The following is a 21,849-nucleotide window of genomic DNA, read 5'->3' on the forward strand; positions in this document are numbered from 1 at the left end:
ATCCAGTTTGACAATCTAATTTATTCAAACTCCGTATTCAAGTTGAAAAAATTTCGCCATCAAAGCCTCACATGCAAATTCAGTTTCATACCATTAGATAGCCAAAAGCAATAGAGCATGTTCTTACCAAGGGACGAAGAAGAGAGAAAGCTGTGGAAAAAGAAACGTACCCACGAAGACAGCTGAATCCAAGCCCAGCACCTATTGTCAAACGTGGGCCAACAAGAGAGCTGCAATGGTTCCAACGATGGTAGCTCAGCCTTGTGGGACACATGGCGAGTTGGCCAGGTGTTTGGTCATGGTACGACGGGTTATATTGTAGAGTGACGTGGCGAGAAATGATTGGATAAGAAGCTTATTACTTGTGATTTGTTTTAGTTCATGTGTCGGAAAGTTTCAGAGTGGATTCCTCTCTTTACTTCTCCGAAACTGAAACTCAGCAATTTTTTTTTCTTTTTAATTTTTTGAAAATATTTTAAAAATTATTGTAATTATTTTTTACATTTAAAAATATTAAATATTTTGTTTTGATTACAGCAGCGGATAATGTTTAAAAAGTAATAAAATGAAGAAATTTATAGGAACCAAAAATTACATATAATTACTTAAAAAACCAACAAAAAGTTTTGAATAAATAAACAAAGTTGGATTAATACATAGTTACGTATGTTTGTTAAAATTTTTAAATTTAAAAAAATATTTTTTAAAATATAAATTTGGTGCTTCCAAACCCTATACTAATTTGTTTTAAAATTGTTGCTAATTAAAATATTTTTTAGTAAAATGCTAAATAAAATATTAATTTGGAAAACAATAGAACCATGATTTAGGAAATCCCCTTAATAATGTGATATGTTGATATAATGTTGGATTATTAATTTTAATGAATAAATTTTAAATTTTTTATAATTTTAAATAAAATAATAATAATAAAATTAATTGGTGGATGCTAATTCAAATAAAACTGCATAACCTCAAAACTCCTCATCCAATATTCCCTCCTTATTAAGTTTGATTTGAGACCATTTGAACCTTGATAGTATATACATCACCGCGCTATAGGTTAATATTTGAATTTTTTAATTATTATATTTCAATTTTATTGAAATTTATCATTGTATTTATAATTTTATAGATTTTTAAATATCAAGTAATGAAATCTATGAAAATTTATCATTTATATTAACTAATATTTTGTAAAATATTTCAATTGCGTTATTTTTATTAAAAAATCAATGAAATTAAAAGTATAATGATAAAATATGCCTTTTGTATCAATATAATATTTTTATGAAATATTTTAATTTTATTTTTTTTATGAAAATCAATAAAATTAAAAATACAATGATAAAATTCAATAAAACTGAAATATAATAACAAAATTCAATAGTCAATCATAATATAGTGATAACTTTCATGTTTATTTTCAAAATTCTTTTACTTGTTGGAGAATACCACAATTTTGATAACATTTGTTAGGTTAAGGGCCTTCAATCCAATCACACCAGCGGAAGCGAAATCAAACAATAAATCAAACACACAAGAAACAACAATTTAATGTGGTTCAGTTCAATTGACCTACATCCACGGATGAGAAACAAAATCCACTAGTTGTAGAGAATTACAAACTTACATCAAACCATCACTCTCACTCAACAATCAATACTCATAAGACACTCTCAATCTTTTCTAGTCCTATAAAGTATTTTTAACCCAAATAAATATAAACCCAAACTCTTGTGTACCCTTTTCAACATAACCAAACACATACCTATATGCTCCCATACATCATACTTATGTGAAGCTTCTCAGCCTTTTCTAATCCATTCACAAACAAACATACACAACCAGCTTCTCAGCCTTTTTTAATCCACTCACGAACAAACATACACAACCATAAGACGTAGAGCCCCAATACTCTTATGGGGTGTCTATCCCACAAAAATCCTACAACTCTCTTACATCTTTTTCTTATATCTAATCCTGTAGAAACTTCACTTATTTATAACTATACAAACTTGCACATTAAGAATCTCTCTCCTCTTAAAATTCTTCTCCTGTAAGTCAAACTTATCTATTAAGAATTCATTTACTTTTAGAATTATTTTTTTGCAAGTCAAACTTATATATTAAGAATCATCTTTTTTTTAGAATTCTTCTTTTGTAAGTTTTTTCGTCCATCTAAAAATATCTAACAAATTCAAAACAAATTTCTTATGAGATTTGAATTAATATTTTTAATATTACTAACATTTACGGAACAAAGACTAATCGCATATTTATTGTCCTTTTTGTTTTATAAAATATTCATTTATCACGTTAAAATTGTGACTGTGATGAACCCATATTTGCCAACAATTTGCATTTCTTTTTATTTTTCAAGTTCAAAGATAATTTATATGTTTTACTTAGCAAATCTATCTTATAGACTATTATTAATAATTAATGTTTGTTTATGTCTATTTACACTTTTTTTTTAAAGAGATTGTAATTTAAAAATAAAAAATAAATTATACGTATTAAAATTTAAAATTTAAAATTATCAAATGTTACTTCTTTAAATATAAATATATGAATGATAGAGTTAATTTAATTTACAAATAAGATTATTAACTGGTATTAGTTTTGTATGGTGAAAGTTATAATGCAATGTTACATTAAAAGCTGAACATACAATTACTCCAAAAGCAAATCAATGATATCAACCAACCACAAGCACTATTCAGAAGTCGATGGAAACAGAAAAGTGATCCACCCCTTTATTTATTTATTTATTTTATCATAATTTAACACCTAAAGCAGTAAAAATCAAGTCCATCATGATATGCTATAATTTCACCATGGGAAGTGTCAAAGTTATTTCCTTTTGTGATTTCTCAGCTTCTTTTGAGAGCAAAAGCAGAGAGCAGAATTATAAACATGAGGATGGCTCCAGCTATGAAGGAACCCACCACAGCTCCACTTACTTTCTGGCAAAAGTCTCCAAACTGCTGACAAATAGCAAGCCAATTCGTGTTTGGATTCCCGTTATGAGCCAAATACACAATGGAAGCAGAAGCTGAAGCCGAAGCTATGGTTAGACCCATCATCACCTGCAAAAATCCAGGAAATATAATTAATGTTATTATTACAGTAACTACTCTACAATCTACATACAAAAGCAAGAGGTTTGGAGATGATGGCGAGTTCATTTAACTGTATCAAAGATGACAAGGAGGAGCCTTGGTGCCGTTGCATAAGGACGAATGATGCAGATGATGGAGAATGGCAAGGAGAGGAGAAGATAACCGGCAACTATTGCATTTGCTATCACGAAAAACCTGTAAAATTAAGCAATAGATCAGGTAAGTAATGTTAAATGGAAAGTAGTTTTTGTCACATGAAAAACATACTCGAAAGCTGGAATATCATTGTATTGAGCTTGGAACTGGAAGAACTGTGTGAAAAAAGGGAGGGTCTCATTAGTAGTCCCCATGGTAGCAGTGGCACCTATGGCTGCCCCAAGGGCACAGAGCCTTAAAAGGAAGTCACAAATGGCAATGCCTTTTTTCAATCCTCGTTTTGGTTGTTCGACCATAGCTTTTGAAGAGACTGCCAGAGGGGCTTTTCCTTTAGCATTGGCCTTTGTCTCAGGTATGTTGATTGCTGTCTCCCCACTCCTGTCTGTCTCCATTACTGATATGTTGGTAGAGGATAAGGAATAAGATTAATGAGAAGATATTTCTTGAAAGAAAAATGGAAGACTTGAAATGGAAAGCCTGGGTAGAATGCTGTGTTATATAGGAGAACAAAGAAAACTAAAAAAATAGTAGTGGGTTAGATATATCTTTGATATAGCTGATACTACCATTTTAGTATGTGAATTGGAGTTGTTGCAAGGCTGATGCTAACTTGCTCCACTTCCAATAAATTCATGCGAAGATGTTAAGGAAAAGATTGATTTTGCTGAAGGATCTCAGTTGTGACGTATTCAATATCTAAATACATCCAATCACTTTGAGGGAGAGGGAGTAGTTGTGTGAGTAACCTCGTTCACCAAAAAGTAAATCTGTTTCAAATGTTTTTCGTTCCCTGAGGACTGAGATCATACGTGAATAAAGAACAAGCAAAAACCTTTAAGTAAGCTTGAGTTTAATTTAGTTGGTTCATGTAATTATTTTTTTTAAGAGATTATATCCAATAAATTTAAAATTTAAATCGATCTCTTATCTTATTCCTAGGCTATCACTTCCTTTGTAAATAAATAAATAAATAAATAAATAAAATAAAATGGCATAAAACTTGGTTTCAGTTTAATACTCTCATTCCACAAGATTAGTCTTTCATCATTCAGCATCGCTCCTGAATATCCGAAGCCAAAAATATAGCCTAAGTTGTCTAAATTGACAGGTATCGGCTCAAGAAATTTGTCACCAGGGAATTACTCTCGAAATCTCTCAATGTCAGCACAAACTATGTTAATGTTTCCAAGCAATTTACAGATACTTTTCCAACAGGTCACAATGAGAAGTATTTCATGGTCATTTCAAGTATATAGAGGTGTGGAACTGATATTGTTACTGAACACCCAAAATTAAACTTCTATGGCAACTTGCTCATCGTCTCCAAAAAGGGATTGAACAGTTGATTAATTCCAGAAACAGTGTACCATCTTAACTATAAGCGAAGTCAAGAAGTTTAAAACACCTGCAGACCATTTTTCTGAGCAACCGTCCGATAGTTACATTTGAGAAAATACCATTTCTATACACAACGGTAGGTAGTACGATCAAGGCTCTAGCAACTAACACGGCTTCAGTTTCGGACTCTCCGGATGGTAGAGTCCTGACAATACGACCAAGGCTCTAGCAACTGACACGGCTTCAGTTTCGGACTCTCCGGATGGTAGAGTCCTGACAATACTATCTAATACTATGACCACAGCGTGTAGATCAGTCAAACTTGACAAGATAATACCAACCATAAGCGTTTCATAGATCAGACATATAACCAAAATATTCTAGCCGGTATTCAAGACTCTGACGCCTTATTGGCTTAACATCGAATTGGGGGCCTGACTTTTATAGAGATATGTCTTTCACTATAGTAACTTACTATTAGTATGATCTTGGGTTAGTATAACTTTTTTTGGCTGAGGGAAAGGGATCAATGATATGTTTAACAGTTTAACAAGAATTTTTGATGCAGATGATCCATAATAATATGGCAACCGCAGAGCATACTTAACTTGTATCACTGCAAACTATGAATAGCTTGAAAAGAAACATGAAGTTAAAAGATTTAACTATGGAAAGAGGAAGATGGAATTACCAAAAGAGAAGAGAGGTTTTTAGCCAAACATATTTTATAAAGAAAGGTTTGTTACAAGGGATGTTTTTGATCAGTTGTGGATGATTCCTTCTTGAAGAAGTAGCATCCTATTTATACAAGGAAAAAGTAAAAGAATAGTAACCTAATAGGACAAAGCTAGGATAAAGCATAATTATAACTTTACAAGTGGCTTAAGATAAAGCTAAAGGACGGTGACTCATAACTATGACTCATTACTTTATTTGACATAAAGTAAAGGTGACTCATCATGATTTAACTTAGATATAAAGTTGATGAAAACTTGACATAAAGTTGTCTTGATGTGGATGCATCATAATCAACTCTTTGAAGTCTTTTGGAGAAAACTGAAATTATCACACGTAATTATACATTATTGGACTGAAACAGGAAATCTTCTGTCTTGTAGCACCATGAGTGTCTTCATTTGAGAGAACGATGAGTGTGTTTTGGAGAGAGGTTGAGGTGTGAGTTGTCTGCGCCTGGTGTGAAATCATAGCTGATGTTTTCTAACCATTGATCTGGATCAAAATCTTCAAGTGGGTCATAGAAATCTTGCCATTCCATTTGTGGTAGAACTTCAGGAGGTTTCCAGTAAGGATTCCATTCTACTAGGCCTGCATGGTCAAGTTCAAATCTGGTAGTATCAGAAAGAGGTTCTGTCCAAGCATCATCAAGTCTAGTTTCATAAATTTTTTTATCAATTATAAGCTGCTAATTGTATTCTGAAGGATAGTTTTCCCATAGAACTTCATCTTCAAGCTCGGGCCAATTTTGCTTGGGAAATTTGTGATTCATTTCACAAATTTATCTATGAAATTCAGTGTATTCAACTGGGTGATCAAATTGGGAATCAAACAACGGATATCCTTGGGAGCTGTAAATTACTGCATAGGAAAAATACTGGGGGTCTTTTGTCAAACAGCTGCAAGATCTGTGAAAGATTAAAACAATATGAGGGTCATAAGAAACTTTTATATATCTCTCATAGGTTTCAATCCATTGGATCCAAATGGGAATGGGTCTGAACCAAGTGAAAAAAAACTTGAGATGTTGTTGATTGGGGTTCAACTGGTATTTGGTAGGGTTGATGGTTGACTGCTGAAAAAGGTGAAAAAGAGTTTTGAGCTTTGAGAGTGTGAATTTTATAGCAATATAGTGAAGGTGAAAAAGGTACCACATAAAACAAACTGTTTCTTTCGAAAAATAAAGGGGTTCAGGAAATTTAAAGGGATGGATGAAGGGATAGTCAGGGTGTATACCAAGAGATTGAATGGAGGTATCTCTAAACTTTTTAAGTGTTTTAGACTGGTATTTGAGCAAGAGGTGGAAGGCTTTTTGGTCAAGGGTTTGAGTGACAAGAAGTCTTGGTAACTCTGGAGAAAGATTTTCTACTGAAAGGTTAAGAAATTCATCAGGTAAATCAAACTTATCATCAAGGTGAGATTTTTGAGAAGAAGAGAAAAGAGAATTTTTTGAGGATGAGGCTTGTGAAGAAGAAGGTGTTGGGTTCATCATGGAAATGACTGAAAGAATCTGTAAGGTGTTTGAAGGAAGGTTTGAAAGAGGTCTTGTGAGCATGTCTGGAATGAGGTTATCTTTGTCTTTTATATGTGCGGTGGTGAAGGAGTACTGTGAGAATTACTGTGATAGCCTGAGTAACTGTGCATTTGTCATTTTTTTCTTTTAAAAATTGACCATCTAATCAAAGGCTGACATATCTAATTCCACGAGAAAGTGATATCCAATGAGGTGAAATTCAAATCTTTGGATTCCATACTTTACAGCTAAAATCTCTTTTAGTGTAGAGTGATAATGGAGTTTCGAATCTTTAAAATTTTCACTCTTGTAACCACAGATTTGTCTGTTTCTATTTTTTTCTTCTAAAAGGATTGCTGACTGAAACTGTTTACTAGCATCTGTCTGCAATATTCTTTTTTCATCATAGGGAATCTTTAAAGTAGGAAGTAACTTTACTTTTATCTTCAAGGCTTGTACTGTATTTGTCTGGATTTGAGACCACATGGGTGGTTCTTTCTTGAGCATTTGTCTGAGATGGTGAGTTAACTGTGCAAGATCTAGGAGAAATTCACTCATGTAATTGACTATACCGAGAAATTGCTTGATTTGTTTCATGGAAAGATTTTCATAAGGGAAATCTGCAAGTGACTGAGCAATGTAAGGTTAAGCAATATCAAACTCCTCTCCTTCTCTTACTAGATCTTTAAAAACTCTTTTAAAACCTAAATATCAAGCTCCAAAAGAATATGTTCAAGCCACAAACTTTGATCAATATATTCTTCCAGCAGAACCTCAAGAGCACTTTGTTACTCTTCAGATCCCAGAAGAATTTTCTCACCAGTAGTCAGAACAAGGATACACTTACATTCATTTTGATGCTATCAGAATAGCCTTAACCTTTCATGGTAGAAATGAAATTCTTGTATGTACCAGAATGACCTTGTTGGACACCATATTTAAAGATTATAAGCATGCAGTCCTTGGAATTATTGAGACGACACTCAATGCAGGAACTATCTTCTTCACAGTCTTCTTCAATTATAATGTCTTTTCATGATCTAACCCTGTTAAATGCTTTAAAAGTTTAAGTCCAGATCGTAGGCACAGAAATGAAAGGCCTCCAGGCAATCCTTCACTACCAGATGGCATATAGAGTTCAAGATCATGCCATTAACTTGCCTCTTTCACATTCTAGTGATGCTATTTTTGTTAAAATGGAAACAGTAGACAGAACTCTTAGACATGTTCATATTCTAAAGCAGATCTCAAATGAAGAACTTGCCACCCTTTTCCCAAAGACATGGACAACAAGTTATCAAAAGATATAGAAACAAGATGAACCAATTGAACACTTTAATCTAACCTACACAACCAACACAATACTTCACTCATATTTTAGACCAACCAGAACAATCCCCATTTGGTACAACTGAAAAATAGATTCACAGATTTAGAGAAAAATAACCAATTAATCCAAAACCCAAAAGAGTAGCAGAACAACCACTTTCTCAACCTTCAAAATCAAAACCTAGCTCAAGTTCCACACCTTACAACCCTACACCACAACCAGACCAAAAACCTATACAACTTATGATTTCTCCTACACAAACCCTTCCAGAAATACTTCACCAGATGGCACAAGACAACCTTCCTCAATTCTCCCTTGAAGATATTTTTTCTTCTACCTTTGAGACTAAATCCCACATGGATATTGTCAACACAGATGAATCATTTGAAACAGATGATACTGATGATTCAGATGAAATGATGCTCCCTCATATTTTCATGATAGAATCAATAGTTGAAGTTTCAAATGATACTCCAGAAGTTTATAACCCTAATACAATGGATGCTGAACAACACCCTCCTCCATAACAATCACATGTTCTTCCTTTGACATCAAAGTTCTCAATTTTTACCATTGATGATGTTCCTCTTTCAAAATGGCCTTCAAGATTTCAAGAGTTTTTAGCATGGGGACTCGTTGAATTAAACTCTCATCCCAATGTTACGATTGATCAGATTTGTTTTTAGACTAGTTAGAACTCTAAAAAATTTTTGGGACAACATTGACGAATACAGACAACTCTAGTTTCTTCAATGCCCAACAATCATAGAAGCTGTCTTTCAATTTGTAACAATTTTTTGTAGACAAGAAACTCACAGATTGAAAAAGATCAGAGATCAATTCTTTAAACTAAAATGTTATTCTCTTCATCCAAAAGACCTTGACAGACACTATCAATAATTCTCCCAGTATTTCTACATTCTTGATGGATTGATGATATCAACTTAAAGTAAGCTTTCTTTAATTCTGTTCTAGAAAAACTTGCACAACAAATAAAGACCCAGTTGAACCTCAGATCCCTTGATGTTAAATCTATGACCTTTTGAGATGTCTACAAAATGATGTTGAAAACACTTGATAAGATTTGCAAAAAGCACAAATACATCAAAACCTTGGTGCACAACTCCAAAAAGCTAGAAAAGCCATGTTTTTACTCCTTCTTAGGACTTCAAATCAAATGTTATTCCAAAGATCCCACATGTTTTTACAGCAACAATAAAAAGAAGCATTTTAGAAGATTTAGACCTTTCAGACCTCTAATCTTCTCCAGACCTAGGCACAAGAAGCTCTTCAGATATGCTGATAAGCCCAGAAGATTTCAAATATTCAAATTTATAAGAAAAAAGAAAGATCAAAAGCTCAAAATATTTTCTCTATGAAAAACCAGGACATTTTTCAAAGAATTGCCCAAAGTCAGACAAAAAATCAGTCAAGATGATCCAAGACATTGCTAACATCTCAGGTATCAATCTCTCAGATGATGATCTTGAATCAATTTTCTCTCTTGGTGATGAGCAGAATGAAAGATCCTTGTTTATGATCAAGCAGTTTAATGATGATGAGTTTACAGATTCAGACTATTCAGAATACTCAGATGATTTCACAGATGATCAATGTTATGAGTATATGTCAATCCAAGAACTCTAAAAAATCCAAACACTTCAATCTCTAAAATTGCCCTTAGCTCCAGTTCAGATCTTCCCTCACAAACATTCTCTTTTATAACAGTCACAGCTTTTTTTTATATTGGTGCAGCCCAAACCATAACAAACCCCCTTGTCTTACCTAAAAACCTTTGGACAAAACAAAAAATCTTCTTCAAAATCATTGATGAGAATGTATTTTCTACAAACTTTATCAGTAACCCTGTTACCTTTCAAATCTTTCCAGGATGTCAAATAACTTAAAAGATTTTAGGATCTCCACTTCCCCAGAAAGACCTTGTTATTGGTTTTGATATCATTACCAGTATACCAGGTTTAAAGCTTAGTGAAAAACGTATTAAGTTTGAAAGTTATTTCAGACCTTGAAAAAACTTTCCCAATCAATTCACCTTAACTATTCAACCAGATGTTTTTCAAGAATTCAGACACAAATTCATTCACTTTTCGTGTGCAAAAAATCATTCAGATTTCTTTTAGAAATGTGATCACCCACTTTGAAAAAACCTTGAATTTTTCATTTCTCTTCCCTTCAAAAGAGATGAAAATGCCAACCCTACAAAAGCTAGTCATTCAGGCATGAACCCAGATCATTTCAAGCAAGCAATCCAAGAATGCTCCCTTCTCCAGGCTCAAGGATTAATTGAACCAACCTCCTCTTTCATGGGCATGTGAAGCATTTTATGTCAATAAACGTTTAGAACAAGTTCATGAAAAATTAAGATTGGTAATTAATTACAAGCCTCTTAACATTTTTCTTGCAGATGATAAGTTCCCTCTTCCAGACAGAAAAACTTTGTTTGTAAATTTGGCAAATGCAAAAGTTTTCTCAAAGTTTGACCTCAAAGCAAGATTTTGACAACAAGGTATACATCCCCAGGATAGATACAAAACAGCGTTTTGCATTCCTCAACACCATTTTCAATAGACAGTAATGCCTTTTGGATTAAAAGTTACTCCTTCACTGTTCCAAAAAACAATGACCAAGATATTTGTTCCAATTCTTGATAATACCTTGATTTACATTGATGATATCTTACTGTTCTCTCCAGATGATATATCTCATATACAATTATTGGATAAGTTTTAGTAAATTATTTAACAGTATCAGATAATACTCTCAGAGAAAAAGATCATCATTGGTGCTACAGAAATTGATTTCTTAAGCATGCATCTTAAAGATGGTCAGTATATTGCTTAACCTCACATTACTCAGTCACTTGCAGATTTCCCTGATGAAAATCTTTCCAAGAAGTAAATCCAGCAATTTCTTGATATAGTCAATTACATGAGTGAGTTTTTCTCAGATCTTGCACAGTTAACTCACCCTCTCAGACAAATGCTCAAGAAAGAACCACCCACGTGGTCTCAGATCCAGATAAATACAATACAAGCCTTGAAGATAAAAGCAAAGTTACTTCCCACTTTAAAAATTCCCTCTTATGAAAAAAAAATATTACAGACAGATGCTAGTGAATAGTTTTGGTAAGCAATTCTTTTAGAAGAAAAAGATGAAAAAAGATAAATCTATGGTTACAAGAGCAGAAAATTCAAAGATTCAAAACTCCATTATCACTCTACACTAAAAGAAATTTTAGTTATAAAGTATGAAATCCAAAGATTTGAATTTCACCTCATTGGATATCACTTTCTCGTGAAATTAGATATGTCAACCTTTGATCAGATGCTCAATTTCAAAAAGAAAAAAATGTCAAATGCACAGTTACTCAGGCTATCACAGTAGTTCTCACAGTACTCCTTCACCACCGCACATATAAAAGGTAAAGATAACCTCATTCCAGACATACTCACAAGACTTCTTTCAAACCTTCCTTCAAACACCTTATAGATTCTTTCATTCATTTCCATGATGAACCCAACACCTTCTTCTTCACAAGCCTCATCCTCAAAAAACTTTATTTTCTCTTCTTCTCAAAAACCTTACCTTGATGATGAGTTTGATTTACCTGATGAATTTCTTAACCTTTCAGTAGAAAATCTTCCTCCAGAGTTACCAAGACTTCTTACCACTCAAATCCTTGACCAAAAAACCTCTCACCTCTTGCTCAAATACCAATCTAAAACACTCAAAAAGTTTGGAGACACCTCCATTCAATGTCTTGGTATACACCCTGACTATCCCTTCATCCATCCCTTTAAATTTCTTGAACCCCTTTGTTTTAAAAAAAAAAACAGTTTATTTTATGTGGTACCTTTGTCACCTTCACTATATTGCTGTAGAATTTTCACTCCCAAAGCTCAAAACCTTTCTTCACTTTTTTCAGCAGTCAACCATCAACCCTACCAAATATTAGTTGAACCTTAGTCAACATTTCAAGTTTTTCTTCACCTGGATCAGACCCATTCCCATTTGGATCCAATGGATTGAAACCTATGAGAGATATACAAAAGTTTCTCTTACCCTCATATTGTTTTAATCTTTCATAAATCTTGCAGCTGTTTGACAAAAGACCCCCAATATTTCCCATATGCAGTAATTTACAGCTTTCAAGGATATTCGCTGTTTGATTCACAATTTGATCATCCAGTTGAATACACTGAATTTCATAGACAAATTTGTGAAATGAATCACAAATTTCCCAAGCAAAATTAGCCCGAGCTCCAAGATGAAGTTCCATGGGAAAACTATCCTTCAGAATACAATTACCAGCTTAAAATTGATAAAAAAATTTATGAAACCAGACTTGATGGTGCTTAGACAGAACCTCTTTCTGATACTACCAGATTTAAACTTGATCATGCAGGCCCAATAGAATTGAATCCTTACTGGAAATCTCATGAAGTTCTACCATAAATGGAATGGCAAGATTCCCAAGACCCACTTGAAGATTTTGATCCAGATCAATGGTTAAAAAACATCGGCTATGATTTCACACCAGGCGCAAACAACTCACACCACAACCTCTTTCCAGAACACATTCATCGTTCTCTCAAATGAAGACACTTATGGTGCTACAAGACAGAAGATTCCTTGTTCTAGTCCAATAATGTATAATTACGCGTGATAATTTCAGTTTTCTCCGAAAGACTCCAAAGAGTTGATTGTGATGCCTCCACATCAAGACAACTTTATGTCAAGTCTTCATCTACTTTATGTCTAAATCCAATCATGATGAGTCACCTTTACTTTATATCAAATAAAGTAATGAGTCATAGATAAGTCACCGTCCTTTAGTTTTATCTTAAGCCACTTGTAAAATTGTAATTATGCTTTGTCCTAGCTTTGTCCTATTAGGTTACTATTATTTTACTTTTTTCTTGTATAAATAGAATGCTACTTCTTCAAGAAAGAACCATCTACAACCGATCAAAAACATCCCTTGTAACAAATCTTTCTTTATAAAATATGTTTGGCTAAAATCCTCTATTCTCTTTTGGTAATTTCATCTTCTTCTTTTCATAGTTAAATCTTTTTGCTTCATGTTTCTCTTCAAGCTATTCATAATTTGCAGTAATTCAAGTTGAGTATGCTCTGCAGTTGCCATATTATTATGGATCCTCTGCATCAAAAATTCTTGTTAAATTGTTAAACAGATCATTGATCCCTTTCCCTCAGTCAAAGAAAAGTTATACTAACCCAAGATCATACTAATAGTAAGTTACTATAGTAAAAACATATCTCCATAAAAGTCAGACCCCAAGTTCGACGTTAAGCCAAAAAGGCGCTACAATCTTAAACACTGACTAGAATACATTGGTTATATGTCTGATCTATGGAATGCTTATGATTGGTATTATCTTGTCAAGTTTGACCGATCTACACGCTATTGTTATAGTACCAGATAGTATTGTCAGGACTCTACTACCCAAAGAGCCAGGAACTGAAGCCGTGTCAATTGTCAGAACCTTGACCGTACTACCTACTGCTGTGTATAGAAATGGGATCAGAGCAGTATGAGGGAGTATGAATATTGTCACGTAGAGTATCAAATTCAAATGAGATTAACCTATGATCGTGTCCATGCCAGTGTTAAGGACACTATTTCATACTGCAACGAAAAACAGGAAATGACAGGAGGTAGAAGACAAATGAATGTTACAAGGGAGAGATGTTGGCATGACGTGTGGTCAAATTTCATTTCATCAGATCTGTTTTTCAGGTGTGTAAATCAAAGCAATAAATCAGTTTACTTTACAAAAAGAAATATATATTTGAGACAAAACTTTACCATATAGCCTCTAAGAGGGCTTTAAGTACCGCTGCAAAAAAAATATGACTGCACCCCTCTTCATACTTTACATGCCTCTCTAAATATCTAAGGCTTTATTCTACATGTATCATGTTTGAAAATCCCTGATGAGGAAAGAATGAATTTGAAGCTGGTGTTCCTATATGCTATTCAACAAACCCAATTTTGAAGGCTTCAACTTTCAAACAAGATGAAAATCAACGTGTTTACAACAAGAATTATCAACACCTTCATTATGGTCGAACCCTCCACCCACGCTCAGAAAGTGCTTCACGCACCCGATTTGCTGCTTCTGCTGTGTCATTGAGGGGAGGATAGCTCCAGCTTTCTGCAATCTAAAAGAAAAACAAAGGAAATAATTCAGATAATTAAATCCCAAAGGACCTTCATTACTCCATCTACTTCAGTTATAATGGTGGAAAGAGCAGAAAATATATTAGGAATCAGGTTCAGTTCAGTCTGGTGGTCAGGTGTAAATATGACTTTATCCAGTCTTATGAAACTGAGTTAAAAGATAAGGGGAAGAAACAAAAGAAATCAAAACATGCCATTGGATATTTACTTACATCTTCAGAACCCGTAAAAGGCCGAACCACTCCTCGTTCCCTCAAAGATTTATGGAAGTCTGATAATTTCCATTTACAACGCTCAACTCCCATAACATAGACAGGTTTCCTGCAAGAAACCAATTGTAAATGATTAACTTGCCATTTCAATGAACAGAATAAAAATCCCAAAAAGTTCCAACATGTTCTAAAAAATCAGTAAAGAATGATGAAGTTTTTCTCCATCATACCCAGTACTACAAGCCTCACTTATCAGACTGACTGAATCTGCTGTAATGACAAAAGCATCCGCCCAAGCTAAATGCCCCATGCATGGATTTGGCTCTGAAGATCATCATAAACAAAATCATTAAAAATGTTCTATATTTCACTTGTAAATTAAATTTAATTGACTGAAAATACCTTGACCATCCCAGATGTAAACTTTTGGATTATCTGCAAGTTCTTTGACAATGACTTTTGATACCTGTAGGAAAATTGATGGGTAAAAACAACATAATATTAGTCGTCATAGACGGTAAGTAAGAAAGAAATTATATGCGAAATTGTCATTTATTAAAACCTTTTCAGGTGTCCTACTGGAGAAAGATATTCGGACGGTCCCACAGCTTGTAAGGATGCTGAGAAGAGAAGCAGTTAGCTGCTTTGCAAGATCTGCACCATATCGACAGTGGCCTGCAAAGAATTCAAGCAGCAGATAAAATATACACATATTACATTTAGGCATAAGGTAAAGAGCAATAAGAGAATTAAAAAGAAAAAAGAGAATCTTAATTCAAGTATCTAACCACAAAATTCAAATAGTTTTTGGAGGTTAAGAGAAAAGAGGCCCTGCTCCAAGTCATTACTTTATCTAGATTCAAAAAATACTACATCCTGAGGGAAGTTTATGAAGTATGACAATCATGTAAAATTTTCAGCATGAAGCGGTTTATATATATAAAAGCAAAAATGAGGATAAAAGACCAAGTTTGATAGCAAAGGATGCATTATTTGTTAAGTGGCAACCATAAAGGCTAAAGATCCCTAACCAACAATAAGAGTTATATGTATAATAAGCACAAGATTTAATCAGACAAACCCATTGTCCATATCCATAAGATAGAATAGGAAGCTCCAAGCATAGTGGCAGGCAGACTTGGAATCAATAATCAAGAGCAAATTCTCGTGGGCTAATGAAACATTAGAGTCTCAAAGCAAGACAAAAAATTACTTGTAGGCCAGCCAATGTTAACCACCAGTAAGGGCTTTGGCAGAGGTGCAAATTCAGCATGCCATGCAGCAGCTGCACTGCGGAGTGCGGCAGATTCAATTTGATGTAGAGCTCCCATTGTAAGTACCTGAAGTAAAATGTTGAAAACAAGCCTACCTTCAGTAGTAGACAGAAATAATAATGTAACCACAGGTAGGGTTCCTAATGTCAAGCAACAAAATTTAGTAATATAGACTCACAGTACATACCACATGCCTGTCAGGAGGTTCACATGGAGTGATCCACCTGTGAAGAAACCGAGGAACCTGCTCTTGTGCTTGAGGAGTTAAAGGATAGAAGTCATGACGAGGGGTGATCACCAAATCAAACCTATTCAATTTTGACCTAGGGTGTTGTATCTGCAATTTAAAGACAAAAGCTGATATTTAGAGCAATTGAATAATGTTATCATAATCTGGAAACATGCCAAAAGAGTTGAATCACAATCTGTAACAAAAGATTTAACTGATGTTGAGCTACAAGATCGAAAGCAATTAAGGATGACACAAGCATAAGTGAGATAGAGAAAGATATGTAGTAGATAGATACTACATAGATACGAGAGAGAGAGAGAGAGAGAGAGAGAGAGAGAACTTTCCAGATAAAAACTTAAAGTGACTTTTTAAACAAAAAGACATAGGGCTAATAAGCTAGAAAGCCTAGCAATGCATCAATGAAGACATGATAAATTCATGATATCACCATAATGGAGCAGGTGGAATTTTTTTTTCTATTTTTTTGGGCATAACCATAAATAGAAATAAGGAGGTGCATGATTGGAAGGATGAAAGTTGAAACAAAGTTAAGGTCCATTACAAACCTGAATGACAAAAACATTCTCAGAGGCTAAACGTCTTATAGAACTTGCAATAGAAATGGTGTCTCTTCCAGACGCAACAACCAACAAAGGACCATCCCTGAAAATTTTATCAAATCATTTTCGTAAGTACCCAAACCAAATAATCAACAAAAGATGCCAGATTTTATACTTTAATTAGTTAAACATGTTTTCAACTTATCAAGAAAATGACAAAATACCACTATTCGTTATCATTAGGATGTGAAATCAGGTCCTTTGATATTAATCCATCCAAAATATAACAAGGCATCCTAAAATCTTAATGTGATCCAACAGCTTTAAATTGGGACTGTGCTACTGAAAAACAACTGTTGCAATATCATCCAAGCAAATGAACTGCACACCATCTAGGCTCGATAAATAGAAGAATTTTCAATAGCTAAATGTTGAAAAAGAAAGTACTTTTCATAAGTCTGGCGTGCCATGGTTACGATCTGCTTAACATCAGCTTCTAAAACAGATGCCAAGCCAACACTACCATTACCACCATTTTCTAAAGGTGAAGGCACAAGTTTCTCTCTTCGCCAGTAAATTCGAATCAGCCGTATGAGATAATCCAACTTTTTGTGAAGACTAACAGGGAGCCAATGAAGCCACTCATTAAGTCCTCCTCTTGGCCGTGTAACTCGCTGCGTATCAGTGTAATGAATTATCAATTAATCATATATCAAAAAGCAAATATTTTTCCAGTAATTATTTGACAATTTTATAGAATTAATAACGACCCTAGAAATTAATAGAACAAGCTATAACATTAAGACAAGACTAGCAGAAAATAAAGTGAAAAAAGAAATGGCTTTCTTTAGAATTGTACTTACATATAGAACATGCTTGTCCGATAACCCGAGAGTTCTGATCAATCCGATGCTCTGGTTCTCAGATCCAGGCGAGCCATTTCCGATGACGACGGCGCGTCTGATTACGCTGTAGGCGCCGCCTTCGAAGATCTCCGGCACCCCCATGGTGGGGTTGGGAGGTTCCGGAAGACGTATTGGTCTCATTGAATTTTGGAGACAAAAACCCTAATTCCAAATTTTAAAAATAAATATAGGAATTGAGTAATTCAAGAAAAAGAAAAGAAAGGTAGAAGATGGCCTTGTTTGCTGTGCCTTGTGGCAACTGCAGGTACTTTCCCGACTGTTTTACTAACTTTATTTATTTATTTTTGTTACTTGCTCTATTCTCCAATGTTTTTTTTTTTTTCCTACAAAAGAATTACCAATTTAAACTTTTAAAAACCAGCGAAAATTTGACAAAAATTTGCTTAGAAAATCCTAATTGATTGGAACTCAGAACCTATATGACTTAAAGTTCATATAGCAGCGTGATGGAAGAAACTCTATCGCCATATTGCTTTATAATTGAATGCTTAAAACGTAAGTTATGATCAGATAAGAATCCATCATATCATATTGACAAAAAAAAGTTTTAGAAATTACGTAATATAATAATTAATTTAAAATTTATTTAATTTACATTAAAGATATTTAGATATAATTCAAAAATAATTAGAGAACAATGAACTCAAACTAGCTATCGGAGAACACCAAAAATCAAGCTCTCCTAACCAAACTTTGCTGGAGAATGCTACACAATCAGGATGGGTCATGGGTACAGATTCTTGGCCATAAATATCTTCATAGAATAGAACTAACGAGGTATCCAAAAATTCTGATATGTCCCATGTTTGGACAGCTATGCGGAGCTGCCATCACCTTCTGGAACAGGAGGCAGGAGATCCCACCTAAGTTCCAATTTTTAACATGGGAGTGTGTGCACCAAATTTTCCCAACAAGATCTCTTCTTAAAAAGAGGGGCATGAACATGCAGGAAACGTCTCCGTTATGCCATGCTGAAGAAGAAACAATGCTCCATTTATTACTTAATGTCCAATCGTCAAAACCTGTTGGGAACAATTAGGTCTTCCCGTTTAAGCTCATTTTGACAGAAACTCTATTTGCGGAGAGCGGATTAAGTCTAATGCCACATCCAAATTTGGTATCCAAAGGCATACTCTACCATGGAAAATTGTTTCATTTTTATGTCTCGGGAAATTTGGATGGCTAGAAATTCGCAGGTTTTCAAAGGAAGAGTTTTCCAGGAGAGAGTGGCGATTTATGCAGTTGAACGAGCAACTCAATGCTTTGCATTGACTGGGTAAGTTAGGAAAATCCCTCTGCCCACGATAATTTGAGTTAAGTGGAAACCTCGACCTCAAGGTTGGCATAAAATCAGTACTGATGGGTCTTCATTAAGCTGGAAATCCTGGCAATGCAGGAGCAGGGGCAGTTCTATGAGACATAATGGGATCTGGATTGTGGGCTCATCTAGACACATACCAAGCGACACAAGCGTTGAAGCGGAGCTATCGGCACTTAGAGATGGACTAAAACTAGCCACTCAGGCTGGGGTTAGGAATTTGGAAATTGAAAGTGGATGCCACTGTGGTGATTAAATTGGTCAACAAACCATGAAACTCGTAACCATTTTCTAAGTATTCTCATTTGTGATTGCAGGACTCTTTTGAAAAACTTTCAGCAGACAACAATGAGTCATATTTTCCCTGAAGGAAATCACTGTGCTAATTCGCTGGCTAGGAGAGGGAGCGAAAGAAGAAACTATCTATCTTTAAATTCTGTACGTGTTCCTTATTTTGAAATGTTCTCTGTTGCAACAGACTTTTTATCACATGTTGTTCTAGCCGAGTATCATGGGATGGTGATGTCTCAAACATTATCTTAATTTCTATGAAGGCTGCTTTCTTGACCAAAAAATTTTTTTGAATAAATTGTAGGATTTGAGTGAATTTTCTTTTATAGTACATTAAATCTTTAAATAAAATCATGCTATATATATTTAAAATTACTGATTATCAACTCATTCAAGCTGAATTACAAGTTACAACATGATATTACTAAAAAGGAACTCTAATTAAGTTTTGCTTTTGAGTAAATAATTAATTTTGATTAATAATTATTTAATTTAGATTTTACATATAACACAAAAAATAATTAGATTTTGTTGAAGGACTTTCTTTTTCAACTCAGTAGCTGTTTTTTTTTTTCTTTTTTAATGTTACAGAATAATCTCATTTGATAGGGTCACATTCTGATACTGCATCATCAGGAATTTCGTGATGAGATTAATATGGTTCTTGCAAATTTAACTTGAAATGAAGCAAGAAAACAGGAATCAGCAAGACCCTAATTCCATCACTAAATGGTTTCGAGAGCTAGATTTCCCAACATTTTAACCAGAGGGACAGGGCATTTTGAGATAATATCAAACCTGGAGGAATTTGAGGCATGTCCAAACAAAGACAAGCTACAACAAGCGAGTTCAGGGAGAGACAGCCGCGAGGAGAGGAAGCCATGCCAATAATAAGGTTCCAGATCAAAGAAGGCTTGAAAGAAACCCCTGGTTCCCATCAAGTCAAGCTTCAATAGAGTTTCCATGCCGAAAGAGTAAAATTCTCTTGTATGTCTCTTCTCAATCGGCCACAATCCATGCCATACTTTATGGTAAAGTGGTCTTCCTCTAATCATCCTTGTTGAACCAAGACATTCTGCAATAGCTTCAGCCACAAGTGGGGCTAAAGCCATTGTCCGAGCCACCATGTACCCTGTTGAAGGATGGACTACCCCAGAAACCCCACCTATTGCCATTACATTTTGAGGGATTCTAGGGAGAGGACCACCCATTGGGATCAAACACTTTTCATCTTCTATCACTCTTTTCACTCTGATTCCTAAATGTCTTAGCCTTGCTACCATCCTTCTCTTAATCTCCATATAAGATAGCACCGGCCGACTAACCAGAGAAGTCTCTTCCAAGAATATTAAGCTTGAATCAAGCGGCATTGCATATAGAAAAGTTGGGTTTTTTGAATTGTTGGCTCGTAAATAAGGTTCATTTCCCAAATGGGAATCTCTCCAATCCATGAGAACCATCTTATCCAAGTCAAAAGGATGATTATCAACCACAGCCAAGATACCATGAGCAATCTGATATCCATGGTTCCTAGGTTTATCATACTCAACAAAACTGCTAGCGAAACCACTAGCATCAACAATTAAGCTTGCCTTGAGCTCACTACCATCGTCACACTCAATAGCAGACTCGAACTCCTGATGTTTCACTTGCCAAACCTTGGCTTTATGGAATTTAACTGAATTTGAGACGCAATTCTCCACTAACTTTGTCTTGAGTTTCTTCCTACAGACCCTACCATAAGGCCGATCCAAATACTTGGTTTTGTAATCATCAATATAGACACAAGTCATAGGCCATTTTTTGTCTAGACAATCCTCAAGTCCCAAGCTCTCAAACTCATCAACCCAGACTCCATAATTGTTAGGCCAAACAGAAAGTGGTGAAGGATCAACACAGCATACCTTGATTCCGTAGCGGGACACTTGTTCGGCGAGCCGGAGACCACCAGGACCAGTGCCAATAATGATCACATCAAAGCAAGGCCGTTCGGAAGAGTTAAACCAAGAAAGATCAAAATCTAGGCACTCAGGTTTCGACTCTGGTTTTAGGTCGAGGAAGTCACCAAACTTGCTACTGTTGATTGCATGATGAGCCTTTGTTGCTGTACTTAAATGGGGTTTTGCAGAAGAAAATGAAGCGGTGGATGAAGGGAAAAGTAGTGGATCCTTCCTGGTCGCAAAGGCTGATAAAAGTGGCCTAACAAGGGTTCCCATGTGTCGGAGGAGAAGGCAAGAGAAGTTGTTCTGCCAAGGATGTGAAGGGTACTGTAATTGATTGGAAAAGGAGTTAGGGGATACAGACAGAGAGGAATCCAGGGAAATCAAGGCCAAAAAGATGCTTCATTTTTAACAGGTTTTGGCGCAAGATTTAAATAAAAATAAATTGATGGTAATTCGACATTCCATTATGAAAAACTGCAACTTAGTCCACCAAACACGGAAGATCACTGAAGATGACTTAGGTTGTTGTCGGGAGATTTGGGTTCGTCGCATTTTTACAGAAATTAGCAGTCCGTGTGAGAATATGGTTAGGCAAGTTGGAAATGGAAATGTAATGGTTGAGTTAGGCAAGTAGGACCCAGCCACTGATGTTTTTAATTCTTGGTTAAAG

The 21,849-nt window shown here is 34.8% G+C and overlaps 3 protein-coding genes across 3 annotated transcripts; all 3 read right to left on the reverse strand.

Moving 5' to 3' along the window:
• Positions 1 to 2,613: 2,613 nt before the first annotated feature.
• Positions 2,614 to 4,760, reverse strand: LOC111302075 (casparian strip membrane protein 2-like). The gene is made up of 3 exons (XM_022898016.2): positions 3,393 to 4,760; positions 3,197 to 3,320; positions 2,614 to 3,092 (listed from the first exon to the last, which is right to left on the reverse strand). Exons 1-3 carry the CDS (start codon positions 3,671 to 3,673, stop codon positions 2,877 to 2,879), a joined length of 621 nt encoding a protein of 206 aa, XP_022753751.2. The 5' UTR covers positions 3,674 to 4,760; the 3' UTR covers positions 2,614 to 2,876.
• Positions 4,761 to 14,005: 9,245 nt separating this feature from the next.
• LOC111301261 (mitochondrial fission protein ELM1-like) lies at positions 14,006 to 18,093 on the reverse strand. The gene is made up of 10 exons (XM_022896803.2): positions 17,565 to 18,093; positions 17,149 to 17,375; positions 16,708 to 16,804; positions 16,097 to 16,246; positions 15,849 to 15,975; positions 15,198 to 15,310; positions 15,038 to 15,101; positions 14,866 to 14,959; positions 14,636 to 14,744; positions 14,006 to 14,404 (listed from the first exon to the last, which is right to left on the reverse strand). The coding sequence occupies exons 1-10, from the start codon at positions 17,745 to 17,747 to the stop codon at positions 14,303 to 14,305; spliced, it is 1,266 nt and encodes a 421-aa protein (XP_022752538.2). The 5' UTR covers positions 17,748 to 18,093; the 3' UTR covers positions 14,006 to 14,302.
• A 1,664-nt stretch (positions 18,094 to 19,757) lies between these two features.
• Positions 19,758 to 21,845, reverse strand: LOC111302076 (capsanthin/capsorubin synthase, chromoplastic-like). The gene has a single exon (XM_022898017.2). It carries the CDS (start codon positions 21,450 to 21,452, stop codon positions 19,962 to 19,964), a length of 1,491 nt encoding a protein of 496 aa, XP_022753752.2. The 5' UTR covers positions 21,453 to 21,845; the 3' UTR covers positions 19,758 to 19,961.
• Between the last annotated feature and the right edge of the window lie 4 nt (positions 21,846 to 21,849).

This window comes from Durio zibethinus, chromosome 15 (assembly GCF_047325235.1).
Source record: "Durio zibethinus cultivar Kanyao isolate XHJ-2024 chromosome 15, ASM4732523v1, whole genome shotgun sequence".
Lineage (NCBI taxonomy): Eukaryota > Viridiplantae > Streptophyta > Magnoliopsida > Malvales > Malvaceae > Durio > Durio zibethinus.

Excerpts from the sequence above, each read along its gene's own strand:
- LOC111302075 (XM_022898016.2), bottom strand. The coding sequence starts at position 3,673 with ATGGAGACAGACAGGAGTGGGGAGACAGCAATCAACATACCTGAGACA. Across the intron at positions 3,321-3,392 it reads AATGATATTCCAGCTTTCGA|GTTTTTCGTGATAGCAAATG; the intron begins GTATGTTTTTCA and ends TTAATTTTACAG. Across the intron at positions 3,093-3,196 it reads TCCTTGTCATCTTTGATACA|GTGATGATGGGTCTAACCAT; the intron begins GTTAAATGAACT and ends GGATTTTTGCAG.
- LOC111301261 (XM_022896803.2), bottom strand. The coding sequence starts at position 17,747 with ATGAGACCAATACGTCTTCCGGAACCTCCCAACCCCACCATGGGGGTG. Across the intron at positions 16,247-16,707 it reads AGAATGTTTTTGTCATTCAG|ATACAACACCCTAGGTCAAA; the intron begins GTTTGTAATGGA and ends TTTAAATTGCAG. Across the intron at positions 14,405-14,635 it reads CTTTTACGGGTTCTGAAGAT|ATTGCAGAAAGCTGGAGCTA; the intron begins GTAAGTAAATAT and ends TTTTTCTTTTAG.
- LOC111302076 (XM_022898017.2), bottom strand. The coding sequence starts at position 21,452 with ATGGGAACCCTTGTTAGGCCACTTTTATCAGCCTTTGCGACCAGGAAG.